Source organism: Colias croceus, chromosome 1, assembly GCF_905220415.1.
Source record: "Colias croceus chromosome 1, ilColCroc2.1".
Taxonomy (NCBI): Eukaryota; Metazoa; Arthropoda; class Insecta; order Lepidoptera; family Pieridae; genus Colias; species Colias croceus.
In genome coordinates, this window is record NC_059537.1 from 7,459,419 (window position 1) to 7,478,558 (window position 19,140).

The window sequence follows — 19,140 nt, forward strand, 5'->3', positions numbered from 1 at the left end:
GGCCTGTAAAGGAAATCATTGACATAACAGGCGCAGAATAAAATGACTGAAGATACAGATGTGTAAAGCGTAGGGTGCGCAAGTGAGGCGGGGACGGGCGGGCGGGCTGCCCTCAGTTCCTCGGAGGCTGTGAGGCTCGACGCCGCCCGCCCTGCTGTTACTTGCCAAAACATTGAACCTATTGTTTTTATGCAAAACATACGTTTTATGCGATGAATACAAACACGTGAATTTGTGCCGCGGCGGGCGCGAGGGCTGTGGAGAGGCTCGGCTTCTATTTAGTAAGTGCTATTTATGTTTCGCATTAGAAATCATTTTAGTGTGATTTGTTTTTGATATTTAATACACGTCTTATTATGAATATAATTTGCATTTAACAAAATTGAATGAGGAGAAAATGTGTTTGTATACGTATTTTTCAAGCTAATAAAGAAAACGGAAACTTTTAATTAACACTTCAAGTTTAGTAAATAAACAACACGATTATTTTAGAGTATTCGTTTAAATAATTATAATTTTAAATTATTTCTTTATTTAACATTTATTTTAATATTCACTGTAAGTAAACCTCTCACAGAAAATTAGTAAAGTTTCTTCAAAGATGTCATTCAGAGCAGGAATACTTATCGTAAGGACTACAGCTTGTCCAATTATAGAGCTTTTTACTGAAAAGTGGCCGCTCTCGCAACTGAAATAATAAGAGCTTTGGGGTCACCTTTTAGAAACTTCGCGCAAGAGGTCCTTATCCTTAAGGACCTCTTTAGAAGCTCTGGAGATATTTATAACTCGTAAAAGAAAATTACGCTGTAGTATCTTGATAGGCGATTGTAATTTATATTTCCAATTAGGTTTCATTTATATTCATACCTTTTTCAATTACCTTTAGATGTTTTGTGTATAGGTTTAATTTGATGTATTTGAATAATTTCATTCAGTATTATATTATTAAATTGGTATCAGTAATTTTATTCATTATTTGACAGGAATACCAATTTTAGGGTGAATGTTAAGCCAAAGAGTGCCAAAATAACGAAGTAAACGTTAAAAGGAATTACCATAATGACGCAGGTCTATTTACGAGCCTGTGTATTACGCGGCTCGTCCTTGGTGCCAACATTTATAGCGGTTATCATATATCTATCGACGTGTACTTGCCAAACAACCTTAGCACCTAAATATGATACAAAAACAACATCGCAAAGCTTACACGAATCGCCCACTCCTATTATCTCGTCGACTACGCTCAGAATGAAGCCATTAACATCAACAGAAGGCCCGACCACCATTACTTTAACAACAAAGGGGAGCGTTAAAACAACAAAGGCTTACGAGGCTACCGAGAGGCCGAGTGCCGCCCGCAATTCAACGGTCGCAGCGGACGTGAGCACAAAAGGGCTGGTTAAAAGTGCAAGAAGGCAAAAGTTAAACACTACTTCGAGTGCACTCGGAAGCGCAGTGTATACCTCGGCTCGGCTTCAAGATCGCTTGGGGGCAATAGATTGCGATCTGCCCGTCTTGCCGAAGGAGTCGCGCCTCTGGAGGGGAAATGAAACGCATGAGTTGAATTTACCTTTAACGGTAAGTTCAATTATTTATTTTATTTATTAATTTAATTATAACGCTCTAACACAATTACATCAACGAACGTAAAAAATCGAATTACAATTTATAATATAACAATCAACTATAATAGGTACCTAATAAAAAATCTTATTTCGTTTTGGACCGCAGTAGGTATCTACAAACGGACGAAGGCTTGAAATAGGATTTCAGAATTGGTTCTACGAAGGCTGCCCTTTATATGTATAAATATAGACGAGAAAGATAACCTAACCTAACTAGTAACTACTTATTTATTTGATTTCTATAAAATATATGATGAATAATTTTTAAGGAAACTCTCAACATTCCCTTAAAATAGGTTAAAATGAAAGATATTGGTGGATCTAGATATTATGTAGAATTGTAGAGTCATTTTATATTTATGTTACTTTAAAATATGACTTGTTTACCAGATGCAATACAATAATATAGGTTTTAGTGTTTCAATAAATGTAATTAATACCTGTTTGGTTAATGGATATCTTATTCTATAATTATTAACTAAATTCTCAAGAATAATAATCATTTCGAATATTGTGAATAAGATTTATTATATGATATTCAATTTATAGATAAATATCGCATTGTTACTTGTATATATTGATCAATTTTTGTCTAAGTAATCTCTTACCCCACGGGCAAATATAATATTCCAGTTGGAAAACTTGATCGTGACGAGAGCAAAGAGCATTGCGAGGTCAAATATATTTAACCATAAATCGTCTTACGCTAGAGAAAACAGAGGAAAAGGTTTCTTGGTTCAGTAATTTTGCTCCTTTATTATTCTCGAAGATGTTCCCACGGGCTACATCATTTTGTATTTATTTGGAAAAGGATACAGCTGTTTGATGATTGATTGTAAAATGTAAAGTGAATAACAATAACGATTAAGCTCTTTCGTATTTATAAATCTATACTTAATATTATAAAGCTCAAGAGTTTGTTTGTTTGAACGCGCTAATCTCAGCAACTACTAGTCCGATTTGAAAAATTATTTCAGTGTTAGATAGCCTATTTATTGAGGAAGGCTATAGACAAAATAGGAGCGGAGCAATGCGGGTGAAACCGCGGGACACAGCTAGTTACATAATATAAGTAGTGTTCAAAACAATAATATTCAATTGTAATAGGTGCATATTTTTTAATTTACTTTATTAATGTCTTTTTGGCTTGGTATAAAGTAACACCAGTGATCGAACTGAAAAAGGAACCTTTTCCTCAAGGAATTTTTCCCCATGAAGCGAAAAATCTGCAAATAACCTAAACGCATAAGAATCGAACAAAACACCAATTATAGGCAGCATATTCCAGTAAATGAAATGGTTCGATAACCAATATTGCATCTAGTTAAGTAGGTTTAATTATAAATTAATATATGTGTGAGTTTTACCGCGTGGGTAACGGAGGAGTGCGCGGGAGGGCGGTTTGGGGGCGACGAGGAGTGCCCTCAGGTCATCGTGTCATGGGAGGGCTCCGCTGACATACAGAGTGGAGACATCCTTATCGTGCGCATCTCCGACGCTTTATTGCTCGACCGCACCGGCCATGTTGAAACCAAGAACGAATCTATCGACACGAACTCTTCGCTCGCAGAAAGGTCAGTGTATATATAATATAATTTGACCTATATTTGCAAGTGATCCTTATAATACGTTAGTATCCGAGTGGCCGATAGGGTTCACTGAGCATTCCGTTTCTACGAGGGTTGTTTTTCAGGGCACATCACACGCTACTGCAGCCAGCTGTGTATCAGGTGACGCGACAAGGACACGAACATTGTGACGTTTCTGATGGCATGCTACTAGATATCAATCCCTTGGATGAACATGATACTAAGATTTTCACACTTTATGACAAAGATTTAACAGATGGAGTCAATTTGTTAATAGGTACTTAAAATTTTGTTATTTAATAACGCACCAATAAGTAAATTTATAATATAGCATTATATACATAATGCTGTCACGAGCAAGAGTTTTAAACATTCGCCCAGTAAATTAATCTGTTTTGTCTATCTTAAAAATCTTTCATTTCCTCTTTTTTTTCGTGGGATTCGACATCGTCTAGTTAGTAGGTAGGTATTGTTGAGTTTTTGCTTATTTTCTTGGTGTTCCACACATTGACAATGTTTATATTTCATATTATCTTATAATATTCACATATTATATTTTTGCATAAAAATACTGAATAGGGACGCTACTTATGCAGAATGTAATTGATATATTTACTCCTGCGTAGTTGGCTAATGTCAATAGAGGTTCGCCACTGTGTACCTACTGTGGTGGCAAGAAATAGCTCGGAGAACCATTATTATTCCAACAGTCTAAACATTTTATACATCGGTTTAAAATTTATGATGCCAAAAAGTGAGATTCATAAATTACTCGAACTTTTTTCTCAGCCTACCTATTTTGTATATTAAGGTAATTAATTACCTATTAAGGTACAATAATATGTACTTAATTATTTTTCTTATTATTTATACAAAGGCATAAAGGAATAAGAAATCCTTGAAATCCACACCAATTTATACGATTTATAAAAGTTTGTATATTTGCGTGACTTGCGTAGTTTTGGTGGTCTCTTGACTAGTAAAACGAACATTTCAACATGGAATGGCACGGAAGAACGGTTATGCGTGACATGAAGCATTCTTAAAGCCTGTAATGACGTTATATTGTACGTTTTTGATAGCATTATAGCGACATTTTTGTTTGATAAGTTAGTGGTATATTCACTACTTATCACGTTCATGTAACAATAAAAATTTTACAGTTGTATCCGAGAACTGGGGGTCACAATGCGTCCGCTTGAAAGTGACGGTCAAGTCAGATAACTGCGGCGAGTCTCAGGATTGTTCTGGGAAAGGAGTATGTTACACAAACGTATCTATGGTAGGCCATTTAGCAATGTGATAAGTTATTTTTTCGTGAAAACATTTTATGTAAGAAAACGTTAATTATAGGAAGGTTACGAATGTCAGTGTTGCCCTGGATATATGGGTCCGCACTGTGAAGACAGGGATGCCTGCAATCCATCATCCTGCTTGAATAATGGCATTTGTGTCGACCTCACGCAATCTCTCAACGGAGCCAACTATCACTGTCTTTGTCCATACGGTACGTATTATTTTATAGCGTTAATATAAATTTATTTTTACACGACTAAGGTTGATTTTGTGTAAACAATTATTTCTTCCACATGGCTAAAAGCGATTTATATACGATAACTCAAGTTTAGGCGATAAGACGACCTTCTTAACTGTTTTACTTTTATTTGTTTTGAAGCAGTTAAAAGGATCTTATAAACATTTAAAATTTGAAGCGTAAACGCTTAAGGTCTTTGCTTGAGTAAAATCGTTATGCAGCGCTGTATCAGCAAGAAAATACCGAGATTAACTCGGGATTAAAATTAGTCGGAGGTGGGTGAAGCAATAAATTTCTGTTTATATCGCGGATCGCTTGAACCGCGCCGAATATAAATTACATTTTTCGGTCAATTAAATTCCAATGTGACGTAATCTGCAACCGTATGCGAACCGCGTTGTTGCGTAACGTTCCAACCCGCTTTGCGGTACCCGTAAAAGGTATTCAAATGCGGACAAATATTTTCAGCTTTCAAAATCTTAAATATCAATAGATATCCACTATTCATCGAATTGATACTCCTTCTTGAAATGTTACTACTAAGGGTACTACAAAAATAATAATATTGCTCCACTTTGCTCTAGAAGTTGACAACGCAAGCGAATCATGAGTCCGTTGACATCGATGTTATTTTTTCAAAGCATAAAGGTCCATTAATTTACACCTATAAACTTATCCTCACGTCATCATACATATATTCATCAATTGGTATTCATAGAAATACATACTCCCTTTACTCCCTTTCATATTAAGAAGTCATAAAAATGGATGAAATGTCGCTGTGAATATTGAATTATTGTAATTTTTTAACGATTCAGATGCCTTTATATTAATTAATGGTAATAATGTCTCCTGCTTATAGTCTTACAATGTCCATTACGTCTCGTATGTGTGCGTATCGTACTTACTAATAATTGTACCCACCATTGTGTCGAAAGCAAAAACTTCGAGGCTGATTAAATTAAACCGTGGAATTTATCCTTATTGGATACCTTTTATTGTAATAAATGAATAGTGTTAATTACAAATCGAACTAAAGTATTCGTAATTCATTAGGATGTAGGGATTCATGAATAATTCTGAAGTGACCATAATATGCACGACGTTTTAATATAAATTGTTGATACTTTTAATAGAATCGACTTTTAAAATTATTATTAAATTGCTTATACACATTATCATTCGCGATACCTATCTAAAAATATTTATAACACCTATACTAATAAAAACAATTTGATCAGGAAAGTACGCTGCGAAATTTATCGGTGTAGCGGTTGTAAACATTACCTACTGTAGCGCTTCGGGCTCTGGATTCAATCCCGGGGTTGGCAATAAAGCCTGGATTAAAGCAGCAGACACGTCCCTTTACATAAAACATAATTAGTGAAATGTGTATTTTCGACATACAGGTTTCCCGTATCCCTTCGGGATGTACGGGTGCGTTGTTATACTTTAATTCATTAAGTACGCAAACCCGGTTTTAAACACAGGTTTTACCGGGCGGAAGTGTGAAAAAGATCCATGCTTTTCATCGCCGTGTGTGAACGGTGGATCGTGTATGAGCATGGCAATGAACGGTTCGACAACTTTCCATTGTGCTTGTACGGAAGAGTGGACGGGCACACACTGCGAGATGCCGGCCACCGGCGGGGCCTGCGCTGATAAGCCCTGCGGCAAAGGCATCTGCGTAGAGCAAACCGACGATGACAGCGGCCCGAACTTCCGATGCTTCTGCGAGCCTGGTAAATTATTTGTTTAACACCTATTGTAAAACTTTTTAACATGTTTATTTATTTGTAACTTCGGAGCTTTTATTAAAATAACGACTATAATTGATATTAAAAACTTGACTTTTAAATAATTATTGTTTACGAGGAAATGTAGTCATACAAATTATTAAATACATATTCTAGTTTTAAATAAAAATTCATGGCATACCTAGGCTTGCGTAAAGCTTCGAGGTAATTCATTGTTGCAATACAAATACAATCCGTAAGCTACTTATTCAATGAATAAAATAGACTGAGAAATGAACCGAAGGAAATGATGAGTTTTTAGTTTACAAGAACAGAATTAACTAGAGTTGTTTCTTGTGACGCAGGAATACAAAAAGCGATGAACAGAATTTGTATTTCAATGGACGTGTTCTATATTTAAGTTCTAAGAGTAATTTAAGTTTTGCGGATCTTCAAAAAGTAATGTTTGTAATTTGATGTTGATACTGCGTATAGGTATGTGTGTCTGTATGCTTAAATCTTTAAAACTATAGGCAACAGATTTTTATGCTGTTTTTTAATAAATAGAGTAATTATCAGGTTTTAGTTAGATCTAAAAGTTTTTTGATTATATACACAATATAGAGACATCTAATCTGTCTTCATAATGTTGTCTTTATTTTAAAGTGTAGTATTCCAATCGCATCCAAGCCTGAGCTAGAGCCGTGAGTTATATCTAAGATAACATAATCCGATATAGTGGCAATATCTCGTCGAATCAATATTCAGCGTGAAAGTCTTATTGCATTTTGGCATGATGCCATTTTTATCTCATGCGTTGTTTTGTGCCAGGACAAAATAGCATACTGTAGCATACTGTCTTTGACAGGCTGATGAAATGAAAAATAATCTCTTTCATATTCATGCAAATGAAAGGATAAGAAATTCATTTCACTTTGCCGCGACTGTATGTATGGAGATCATATTTTATAATCCTTCAGGCGTAGGTATAGTCGTAAATTAGATATTGCGAAAACGGATGACAGGCGACAAATTGGAATTTCTAGTTTGGCAATGATTCAGGACAGCATATTGCTTTGCGATTTTTTTGTTCTATCTAGATTCTAGAGAAATCTATTGCGTGCACTCTCTAGGGAAGAAATAAATCAGACGGAAAATATATTCCGACCAAATTTTCCGCTTTTTATGTAGATAATGATTAGAAAATATTTAAATAATATAGCATTCGGACGTTATTATAATACGGACGTTATAATATAGGAATGGTGATGAAAAAATAACTTATATAAACTCGATCACTAAGCGGGATTCGAAGCCGCGTCTTCCGCCGTGTTCTATTCATTAAAATTTAATCTTTATAAATCATTTGAATACCATAAAATAACTATTAAATTCAAGAATACTTTTTTATATTTTAGCTTTTATAGCATGCAAATGTTCTATAAAAAAACTTGGCTCAATTGAACCTAAACCTCTCAGCTCTTATAAAAATCATTCACGTACCACAAACGGCCCTTTCATATTTATTGTAATCAGGCTTAGGTTTTAGATTTGTATTTGCACCGTATTACGTATTCTTAAATCTTAATTACTCGTATGCTCCATTGTCCGCTTTGTAGGAGAGCTTAGATTCTTGAACCAAACAAGCGCTCTGAATCCAGCAATTATTTGCGTTCTCAATTATTTTCCATAGCAAAATTACAAATTCATTCCTTCCGCTCGAGTTGTAAGCCTCTGGTATACTTGTAGTCTGCCAATATAGATTATACGTGAGGAATCACTGATTCATGAATTAAAAGCTTTTCCTTTCAATTTGTTTTGTTAGCGTCGCTTGAGTGTGCCTGAATATTATCAAGCTAATACATATTAAGGTGCTATTTAATTGTAAAGTATACAGATACATACGAATGTGAAAGTATTTGGATGTCTGTATTTTACCTATATGACGTATGTTACATTTATAGGTAATATTAGAAGGAAAGCATAGAAATGTTGGCGAAAGTTTGTGATGATGGATGGATGTTTGTTACTCTATCACGCAAAAACTACTGATCCTGAACCTGAATAATTAAAAGTATACTTGCTTATTTGTATTGTACACAAAGGTACTCCGTTTTATGTTAACCGTATCTATTTTATATCTCCGTAAATAAGTAAGCATGTAGTACATAATATAGGTAATAACTGTATTATCATCACAAAAAATATCTAATTTCTTAGGGTATACCGGGGACAGATGCGAACTAGAGTATAATGAGTGCGAATCGTCGCCTTGCGTGAACGGTGGTACTTGTACCGATCAAGTCGGAGGCTTCACTTGTGCTTGCGATCGGGGATACACTGGACCTATGTGCCAGTTTAAGGTAAACTTAGTACCTAACTACTAATTTTTATAAAGGTTATTAAAAAGTACTGGCAATATTTCATCTGAAATTCTGATATGCTGAATTACCTCAATTCAATTGTTCAGTTTAAGTTGAGTGGGAGCTTTTTATAAAATTTGCATCTAAAGACAATTCATATATACCTAACATGAGAGTAAATTAATCAAATGGTTTTTATTGTTACTCATAGCATGGACCCAATTTATTGGTCCATGCTAATAGTTACCTTCCCGTTTATGTTTGAATTGAATTTAACACCAACTTCTGATACCAGAAGCATAACTTCTCCACATATATTTATTTGCATAAGAATTTAAACAAAATCTGATATATATTTTATTTTTTCAGGTGGATCTTTGCTCCCCGAACCCCTGCTCAGAGCAGCGCTATTGCGTGGACCACGGCAACAGCTACGCGTGCGAGTGTCCCCGCGGCTTTGTCGGTGAAGAATGCCATATTCCTGCTACTTCTGTAAGTTTAATATTCATACAAAACTGTGTTATATTTAATTTATTGATATGCAATTGATTTTTGGAATATAATATTATGTTGATGGATTTACAAATTACACTTAAAATTCGGATCGGATCGAATAAACAAAAAATCGACGACTAAGTATAATAATTTGGCGCCTTGATTCTGATGTATAATGTTTTACAATATAATTTTAAACATTTAATCCTCACACTAATAATAAAAAATGTAACAACCGTTTACACTAGAGTGCGTGCAAAAGAAAATTAAATATTTATAAAGAGCGATGTATTATAAACTTAAAAAACCTAAAACAAAACCCTTTTTCTGGCGTACCTAACTAATACCTAATTGTGTAATTATTTACAGCGATAACGCATTTTTACCATTGGTGTTCAATCGATCAAATTGAGATAAATACAACACCTCTCTTTACTGTATCGTCGTTCATACCACAATTATTTCTTGTGTTTCTAAGTTACTCATGTAAAAATATGATATTTTCAGATATGCGATAACAACCCTTGTGCTCATGGCGGAACGTGCTGGAGTGGCGTGGACTCGTTCTATTGCTCTTGCAGACCGGGATATACTGGAAGATTATGCGAAGGTAAGGTTTGGTCTATGGTGATTATTTGGAACTCTTAGATATAAAAGTTATTTCAACAGAATGTATCCAATAAAAATAGAATTAGACCGAACGCTTTTTGAGATATTTAACAATGATACCTTAAGACTAGCATTCTCAATATAAAATAGTAGTAACTGTAGAGTACTACAGTTTCAGAAAAGGTATGAAAATGATATAAAACATATTATGTATCAATTACAGAGGACTTCATACTAGAGCCAGTGATCGACGGTGAAGGAGATGTGGACGCTGAGACTCGTGGAAGTGGATCAGTTCGGGTGATGCGGCTCCCACTTGGCCTGTACCACGATCGCCTTCACAACGTGTACATAGCGGCCGGTACCCTGGGAGCAGCGATAGCTATCGTGGGAGTTGTGGTGAGTTGGAATGTCTGGGTACGGGGGATGAATGTTGTCAGTAGTGAAATGCAGTTCTGCTGGGCCTGTACCACGATCGCCTTCACAACGTGTACATAGCGGCCGGTACCCTGGGAGCAGCGATAGCTATCGTGGGAGTTGTGGTGAGTTGGAATGTCTGGGTACGGGGGATGAATGTTGTCAGTAGTGAAATGCAGTTCTGCTGGGCCTGTACCACGATCGCCTTCACAACGTGTATATAGCGGCCGGTACCCTGGGAGCAGCGATAGCTATCGTGGGAGTTGTGGTAAGATGGAATGTCTGGGTACGGGGGATGAATGTTGTCAGTAGTAAAATGAGTATGGCCGCCAAATATTGTACAATAACAGTCGTGAAATCGTAACACACCGTAACATACGTGACTGATAGTAACATACGTGATTTTGTTAAGCGTAGTGTACATTACAACTAATAATGCAGGAGATTTTTTTTACATTTCTGTTTTATATTGTTAATTAAATTATTTGATTAAATTACTTTAAAACTCAATAAAACAAATTTAAATATTAAAGAAAAAGTTTTATTTCTCAAATTTTGTATTTCTATAAGACTTACAAATGCAAGAATCATTCACAACTTATGATATTAATTACGAATACGAATTATTATAGTAAAAAAGTTACTAACTTCCGAAACATATATAGTTTTTGAAGTGGGTTCTCTTTATGTAAAAAAGTAAATTTTTAACTTTAGATTCTCTAGTGAATACTACCCCTAAGAGCCGCTCACGGATGTTACGTAACACAATAGTAACACATGGTATCATTCGTGAATAAAAATATGGTTGGACATAACCTAAAAAGCCTTTATTCGCCAAAGTATTGTAGTAATAAGACGCCGCATAGTTTTATTTGTTACTAGAATACTAAAGCTACACACATAATTTAAATAATATAGTAAATTTGTATTCTTACCTTGCATAATTCTCACTCAAAATTATAAAAATGTTGCGAAGCAAAAATGCCGACTACCTTTCGATTAACTTTGACAGTAACAAAATGGCGATTTTTTTTCTAAAGGTTGGCCAACATGTAAATCGGTGTTGCCACTACTTAAAAATATTTTTGTGGCTTGGATATCTAGTTATTTAGGGTGTTATTTTATGGTAACCGTGCGTGAAGTATCATTCGTGAAAAAAAGTGAGACATAGTTTTAAGTGAGTTTTATATTAATTTCTTTTATGTTATTTTTATTAGAACTTGTTAAAACTATCCACAAGTTTACAGAATAATTTAGAAATACCAAAATTTTACAGGTATCAATAGATTTTTGCATAATTTTGTGACTTCAAAGTGTGAGATGACTAAGTGGGACACATGATTTTAGTATGGAAAGGAAAATAAGCATTTCAAAAAAAAAATATTGAGCTTGTTAAAGGCACTCAAAATTAATTTAAATTATTAATATAATGATAAATATAACATAGTGAAGCTGAAACTATTTAAAAACTACCATAATTACTATATAAAAAAATCTGGTGCTATATAAAATGACAAGGACATTTTTTTTTTCTTGAATGTACAATTTTTGGCGGCCATACTCAAATGCAGTTCTGCTGGGCCTGTACCACGATCGCCTTCACAACGTGTACATAGCGGCCGGTTCCCTGGGAGCAGCGATAGCTATCGTGGGAGTTGTGGTGAGTTGGCGTGTCTTGGTACCGGGGATGAATGGGAACTTATGTCAGTAGTGTAGGGCAGTTCTGCTAGGCCTGTACCATGATCGCTTTCACAACTTCCACACAGCGCCTGTGTGCTGTGTAAAGAGAAGCCATTGGCGTTGTGCTACGTTGGTATATCGTGCTAGCAGGTTCGGTACGAAGTACAAACTAATTTTAAGGAAAGATTATTGAGAGCGGTGGAAAGTTTCCAATAATTTACAAGTTATTCAGTTCATATTCATGCTGTACCATTGAATTCATAATGAGAAGGTAGGTTAAATAGTCTTAAGAGCAATCTATAGTTATATATTATAATTTCGCAAATGTCCGTGCGTATGTTGTCACATTTCTCTTAGTATTAACTCAAGCAGCAAGAGCGTTCCAGAAAATTTACCACTTTTAACGGATACTGACATATTAAATACACCACTTCCAGGTAACAGCCTGCCACTGTCGCGTGAATAAAACATACTCCCGCCTGTTATCCGGTCTCTCAGCGCGGGTCACGGAAGCGGGTCCCCCCCACCACTGGTTGCAGGACAAACGGGAACCGAACCCGGCCCCCTTCCAACCGCCCACTAACTTCGATACCACCGACATGTACTACACACTTGACTTCAGCGACAGCCAAAGCTCCCCCCTCATTCAATAGCCATCAATATCGGACTGCTCCGATGGGGAACGGTTCAAAATACAAATTTAATATGCCAATATGTTTATAATCACGCGGTCGTCGTCTGTCGCATTTTGCACCGCTTATAAAGGTATCAATGAGTCTAAGCCCGGCCGTACACGGACTGCTCGAGCGGTCAGTCGTTGACTGCTCGAGCTGTCGCTACAAACCGCGCAGTTGACCGCTTGAAGCGGTCGCGACTGCTCGAGCAGTCCGTGTGCGGCAGTGAATGAATGTCTATAGTTCATAACGGTCGCGGCTTCAAGTCATCGGTCTCAACTGCTTGAAGCGGTCTATGTACGACCGCCCTTATCATTTCTTTTGAAGTTGAACCGTGATGAAACATAAAGACAAGTATTTGATTTCAGTTCAATTTCTTACCCTTCTTACCATACGTTTGCATAATCACTGCTGAATATTGATGGCAGAAATACGTAAGAGAATTTCAACTAGGTAATTAAATATAATATGATATTGATTTTATTTGAAGGTTTCATTATTTCTTATTATTATGTAATACCTGTATTCCATCATGTAATTTTCATAATTCGCTAACCAATTTATAAAAAGTTTTATAATAAATCGGAAACACTTATGAATGTCACGCATTTCTTATTATAATCGATAGCTACTTATATGTTTGTATTAACTTGTGTTTTATCAAATTTAAGGACGCGTTTACGAATCTGACAAAAATAAGCAGTTTTTCGATGCATTTTGCGGCAAAATAATACAAAACCAAATTTGACTAATAATTACCATAGATAGATTACTCCTTAATCTTTATATGGTAGGAATTATTTAATCGAAAATTTTGGTTTATAATATTGTAAAAAATAATTTCCGTTGCCTCTTCACACAAAATTGACAATATCGTGATGAATATAGAAGCATTTTTCTATTATTTAATAAAATAAATTTACTTATTTAAAAATATTTTAAGTAAGCAGACATGTCCAACTCAAAAAGGTAGGAACTAAAACTATCAAAATGTTACAAATAAGCTGAGAAAAAAATTAAAATCAAATCTTATTTTTTCACATATTTAACTGTAACGCGTGATACTTATTGCATGGAAATAAGGGTTATTTTATTTGACACTATCTTGATTTATTGTACAAAAATTTGTAATGAAATATTTTAGTAATTTAGTCGGCGCTCGGACGCCTTTGTGAGTAGACGCTGTGACGCTTGTAGGCAGCTCCTCGTTTACGAAAAGATCGCTGTACGTATACAAAATATTTGACCTAATAAACTTGGCCGTAGATAACCAAAAAGGATCCAACCCACAAAATGTTACTTTTGAGTTATTGAAGTTTGAAGTTTAACCTGTGTTTGTTCATATAAAGACTTGCTTGTGTTAATTGCTTCTTAAGGAAAAGTGTGTGTGTCAATGTATATTTTATTCTTACAAACAAATTTTATTGAATTTAGTTTTATTTCTTGAAATATTCAGCTAAATGTGTGTTAGGATCCTTTTTGATAAAACCTATTTTCAATTATGATAAGTGAATTTTCATTTCGCAAAAACGATTCAAAGTAGCTAATTGCTACTAAGATCCTTATTTTTTTTTAATTTCATAAATAAAACAACTAACTTTCAATTTTTTTTTTCATTATTTATATAAAACATATTAATTCTATCCGATTTACTATTCTTCTTCGTGTGCGAAGTCCGGTTCATCGCCATATCTACATCGTCATGAAGTCTTGGATTGCCCCCTTGGATTGTTTTATAGAAATCCAGGCAGTATTTAGATAAATAGTCAAAGATTGACTCCAAATCGTCTAATTGGGCTTTTCTTTAACATTTGGCCATAGTCATTGAAAATCATTATCAGATACCTCCGAAGATTTACCTTACGAGCCCGCCCATACATACAACTTTTGCATCGACTAAACTGATCAGTCGAGCTGTATTCTCCTCTTGAATTCAACATGACTAAACTGTTTAGTCGATGGAGGTGCGCATACAATCGATTTCAGTCTTAATAATTTATATCCCCAACAAACCTTACAGTCTTCTATAGGCAATTCTTGAATGAAGGTAATAAAGATCACATGAGCGCGTGATAGATAGTTGTGCGTGTAATTTTTTTTTGTTACTTCGACATATTCGTCAGCTTCGTAAATTTTTTCAGGTATTTTCAAAGTGCTTCTATTTTAGAAAAATCGGTATAAAAAAGGCAAAGATGTCTGACCCGATCAAGATACTTGGAGTGTGAACTTAATGCATGCCTAACGCCTCTAGCTTTAAATACATAATATTCAGTCTATCCAAATGTTCTGAATCGTTTTTGTTATTAAACCAGTATACATTTCTACAAAATTCAGTTTACCAAAAGAGATCCATGCTTTCTGAATCTTTTTAGTGATTTATCTATTGCATCATAATATCATAAAAATTAAATATCTAAAAGGATCCACATGCTTTGGATTTTTTTAAACATTTTAGTTTTGTGTTAGTTTCTTAGACTGAGCGTTTTACAATATGATCCAAGAAGAATGGATCGTTTTTACGAAACTAAAATATGGCTTCTCCATACATGTGGGTTGGTACCCAGTGTCAATTTAACGTCAAAATATTCATATTTTACTTGGATTGTTTTTGCTAATCGAAAATATAGACCTAGACGAGCAGTTTGGTATATTTAACTCATTTTCGGTCATGTTGTGGGTTGGATCCTTTTTGCTTATCTACGGCCACTTGATCATTGACGCATTCTGCACCGACAACCAAGGCACACCAAGGAAAGATTTTATTTATAGTTTTTCATACATAAGGGATTATAAATTTCATATTTAGTTTCTGACTTGATGGAGTGACCTGCATGTGTACTTCGAAGACTGCTACTGGAACTAATAGACGAGTAGAGCTAGGTGTGCCGAGTTTGGGCTCGTTTTGTTAGTTATGTTGAGACCTTACCTCCGGACTTGATGGAGTGACCTGCAGGTGTACTTCGAAGACTGCTACTGGAACTAAAAGATGGTTAGAGCTAGGTGTGCCGAGTTTGGGCTCGTTTTATTAGTTATGTTGAGACCTTACCTCCGGACTTGATGGAATGACCTGCAGGTGTACTTCGAAGACTGCTACTGGAACTAAAAGATGGTTAGAGCTAGGTGTGCCGAGTTTGGGCTCGTTTTATTAGTTATGTTGAGACCTTACCTCCGGACTTGATGGAATGACCTGCAGGTGTACTTCGAAGACTGCTACTGGAACTAAAAGATGGCTAGAGCTAGTTTTGCCGAGTTTGGGCTCATTTTGTTAGTTATGTTGAGACCTTACCTCCGGACTTGATGGAGTGACCTGCAGGTGCATTTACAAAATATGTTTTATTAATTAATGTAATAATATAGTGTCGACTTACAAAAATACTACAGGTTTGCCGGCAGCTTCGCCTGCATCATTTTTAAATTTAACCCAAATTCGGCGCCATTTTGAAATTCTTTGTTAATTGACCGATTTCGTTCAAAATCGATATCTGAGGATCCTTAGGATCACAAAACAGGAAACTGTTACCAAAATTGAAAAAAAGTCAACGCCATTTTGAAATTTTCTGTTATTGTACCGATTTCGTTCAAAATCGATATCTGAGGCTCCCTGGGATCGCAAAACAGGAAACTGGTACCAAAATTTTAAAAAGTCAGCGCCATTTTGAAATTCTTTGTTATTATACCGATTTCGTTCAAAATCGATATCTGAGGCTCCCTGGGATCGCAAAACAGGAAACTGGTACCAAAATTTTAAAAAGTCAGCGCCATTTTGAAATTCTTTGTTATTGTACCGATTTCGTTCAAAATCGATATCTGAGGCTCCCTGGGATCGCAAAACAGGAAACTGGTACCAAAATTTTTAAAAGTCAGCGCCATTTTGAAATTCTTTGTTATTGTACCGATTTCGTTCAAAATCGATATCTGAGGATCCTTAGGATCACAAAACAGGAAACTGTTACCAAAATTGAAAAAAAGTCAACGCCATTTTGAAATTTTCTGTTATTGTACCGATTTCGTTCAAAATCGATATCTGAGGCTCCCTGGGATCGCAAAACAGGAAACTGGTACCAAAACTTTTAAAAGTCAGCGCCATTTTGAAATTCTTTGTTATTGTACCGGTTTCGTTCAAAATCGATATCTGAGGCTCCCTGGGATCGCAAAACAGGAAACTGGTACCAAAATTTTAAAAAGTCAGCGCCATTTTGAAATTCTTTGTTATTGTACCGATTTCGTTCAAAATCGATATCTGAGGATCCTTAGGATCGCAAAACAGGAAACTGGTACCAAAATTTTAAAAAGTCAGCGCCATTTTGAATTTTTTTGTTATTGTAGCGATTTCGTTCCAAATCGATATCTGAGGATCCTTAGGATCACAAAACAGGAAACTGTTACCAAAATTGAAAAAAAGTCAACGCCATTTTGAAATTTTCTGTTATTGTACCGATTTCGTTCAAAATCGATATCTGAGGCTCCCTGGGATCACAAAACAGGAAAATGGTACCGAAATTTAAAAAAGTCAACGCCATTTTGATTTTTTTGTTATTGTACCGATTTCGTTCAAAATCGATATCTGAGGATCCTTAGGATCACAAAACAGGAAACTGTTACTAAAATAAAAAAAGTCAACGCCATTTTGAAATTTTTGTTATTGTACTGATTTCGTTCAAAATCGATATCTAAAGATCTCTAGGATCACAAAACCGGAAACTGGTACCAAAATTTTAAAAAATCAGCGCCATTTTGAAATTCTTTGTTGTACCGATTTCCTTCAAAATCGATATCTGAGGATCTACGATCGCAAAATAGGAAACTGGTACCAAAATTTAATAAATTCAGCTGGTAAAGAAGCAAAATATACAATTCTTGCAGTTTCTATGTCAGTTAACTGTCGAATCTTTCTGCCAGCGTAACCAGCAGAGCTGAGTTTGATCCTAAGGATCCTCAGGTATCGATTTTGAACGAAATATGTCAATTAACAAAGAATTTCAAAATGGCGCCGAATTTTTTAAATTTCAGTACCATTTTCCTATTTTGTGATCCCAGGGAGTCTCAGATATCGATTTTGAACGAAATTGGTACAATAACAGAAAATTTCAAAATGACGTTGTCTTTTTTTCAATTTTGGTAACAGTTTCCTGTTTTGTGATCCTAAGGATCCTCAGATATCGATTTTGAACGAAATCGGTACAATAACAAAGAATTTCAAAATGGCGCTGACTTTTTAAAATTTTGGTACCAGTTTCCTGTTTTGCGATCCCAGGGAGCCTCAGATATCGATTTTGAACGAAATCGGTACAATAACAGAAAATTTCAAAATGGCGTTGACTTTTTTTCAATTTTGGTAACAGTTTCCTGTTTTGTGATCCTAAGGATCCTCAGATATCGATTTGGAACGAAATCGCTACAATAACAAAAAAATTCAAAATGGCGCTGACTTTTTAAAATTTTGGTACCAGTTTCCTGTTTTGCGATCCCAGGGAGCCTCAGATATCGATTTTGAACGAAATCGGTACAATAACAAAGAATTTCAAAATGGCGCTGACTTTTAAAAATTTTGGTACCAGTTTCCTGTTTTGCGATCCTAGGGAGCCTCAGATATCGATTTTGAACGAAATCGGTACAATAACAAAGAATTTCAAAATGGCGCTGACTTTTAAAAATTTTGGTACCAGTTTCCTGTTTTGCGATCCCAGGGAGCCTCAGATATCGATTTTGAACGAAATCGGTACAATAAAAGAAAATTTCAAAATGGCGTTGACTTTTTTTCAATTTTGGTAACAGTTTCCTGTTTTGTGATCCTAAGGATCCTCAGATATCGATTTTGAACGAAATCGGTACAATAACAAAGAATTTCAAAATGGCGCTGACTTTTTAAAATTTTGGTACCAGTTTCCTGTTTTGCGATCCCAGGGAGCCTCAGATATCGATTTTGAACGAAATCGGTACAATAACAGAAAATTTCAAAATGGCGTTGACTTTTTCAAATTTTTGTAACAGTTTCCTGTTTTGTGATCCTAAGGATCCTCAGATATCGATTTTGAACGAAATCGGTCAATTAACAAAGAATTTCAAAATGGCGCCGAATTTGGGTTAAATTTAAAAATGATGCAGGCGAAGCTGCCGGCAAACCTGTAGTATTTTTATAAGTCGACACTATATTATTACATTAATTAATAAAACATATTTTGTAAATGCACCTGCAGGTCACTCCATCAAGTCCGGAGGTAAGGTCTCAACATAACTAACAAAATGAGCCCAAACTCGGCAAACCTAGCTCTAGCCATCTTTTAGTTCCAGTAGCAGTCTTCGAAGTACACCTGCAGTTCATTCCATCAAGTCCGGAGGTAAGGTCTCAACATAACTAATAAAACGAACCCAAACTCGGCACACCTAGCTCTACTCGTCTTTTAGTTCCTGTAGCAGT

At 35.4% G+C, this 19,140-nt stretch overlaps 1 protein-coding gene across 2 annotated transcripts; it reads left to right on the plus strand.

Annotated features, from left to right (window-relative positions):
• The first annotated feature begins 136 nt into the window (after nt 1-136).
• LOC123691055 (neurogenic locus notch homolog protein 1) lies at nt 137-13,386 on the plus strand. Of its 2 annotated transcripts, none has more exons than XM_045635263.1 (12): nt 137-281; nt 984-1,578; nt 3,009-3,199; nt 3,319-3,491; nt 4,378-4,496; nt 4,568-4,721; nt 6,239-6,490; nt 8,705-8,847; nt 9,217-9,339; nt 9,850-9,952; nt 10,175-10,350; nt 12,486-13,386. In XM_045635263.1, the coding sequence occupies exons 2-12, from the start codon at nt 1,060-1,062 to the stop codon at nt 12,699-12,701; spliced, it is 2,169 nt and encodes a 722-aa protein (XP_045491219.1). In that variant the 5' UTR covers nt 137-281; nt 984-1,059; the 3' UTR covers nt 12,702-13,386. The 2 variants fall into 2 exon arrangements, with proteins under 2 accessions (XP_045491219.1, XP_045491228.1); XM_045635272.1 differs by having other exon boundaries at nt 3,012-3,199.
• The last annotated feature ends 5,754 nt before the right edge of the window (nt 13,387-19,140 follow it).

Coding starts and splice junctions, on each gene's coding strand:
- LOC123691055 (XM_045635263.1), top strand. CDS start 1,060: ATGACGCAGGTCTATTTACGAGCCTGTGTATTACGCGGCTCGTCCTTG. Junction 6,491..8,704: donor CCGATGCTTCTGCGAGCCTG/GTAAATTATTTG, acceptor CTAATTTCTTAG/GGTATACCGGGGACAGATGC. Junction 8,848..9,216: donor GACCTATGTGCCAGTTTAAG/GTAAACTTAGTA, acceptor TTATTTTTTCAG/GTGGATCTTTGCTCCCCGAA.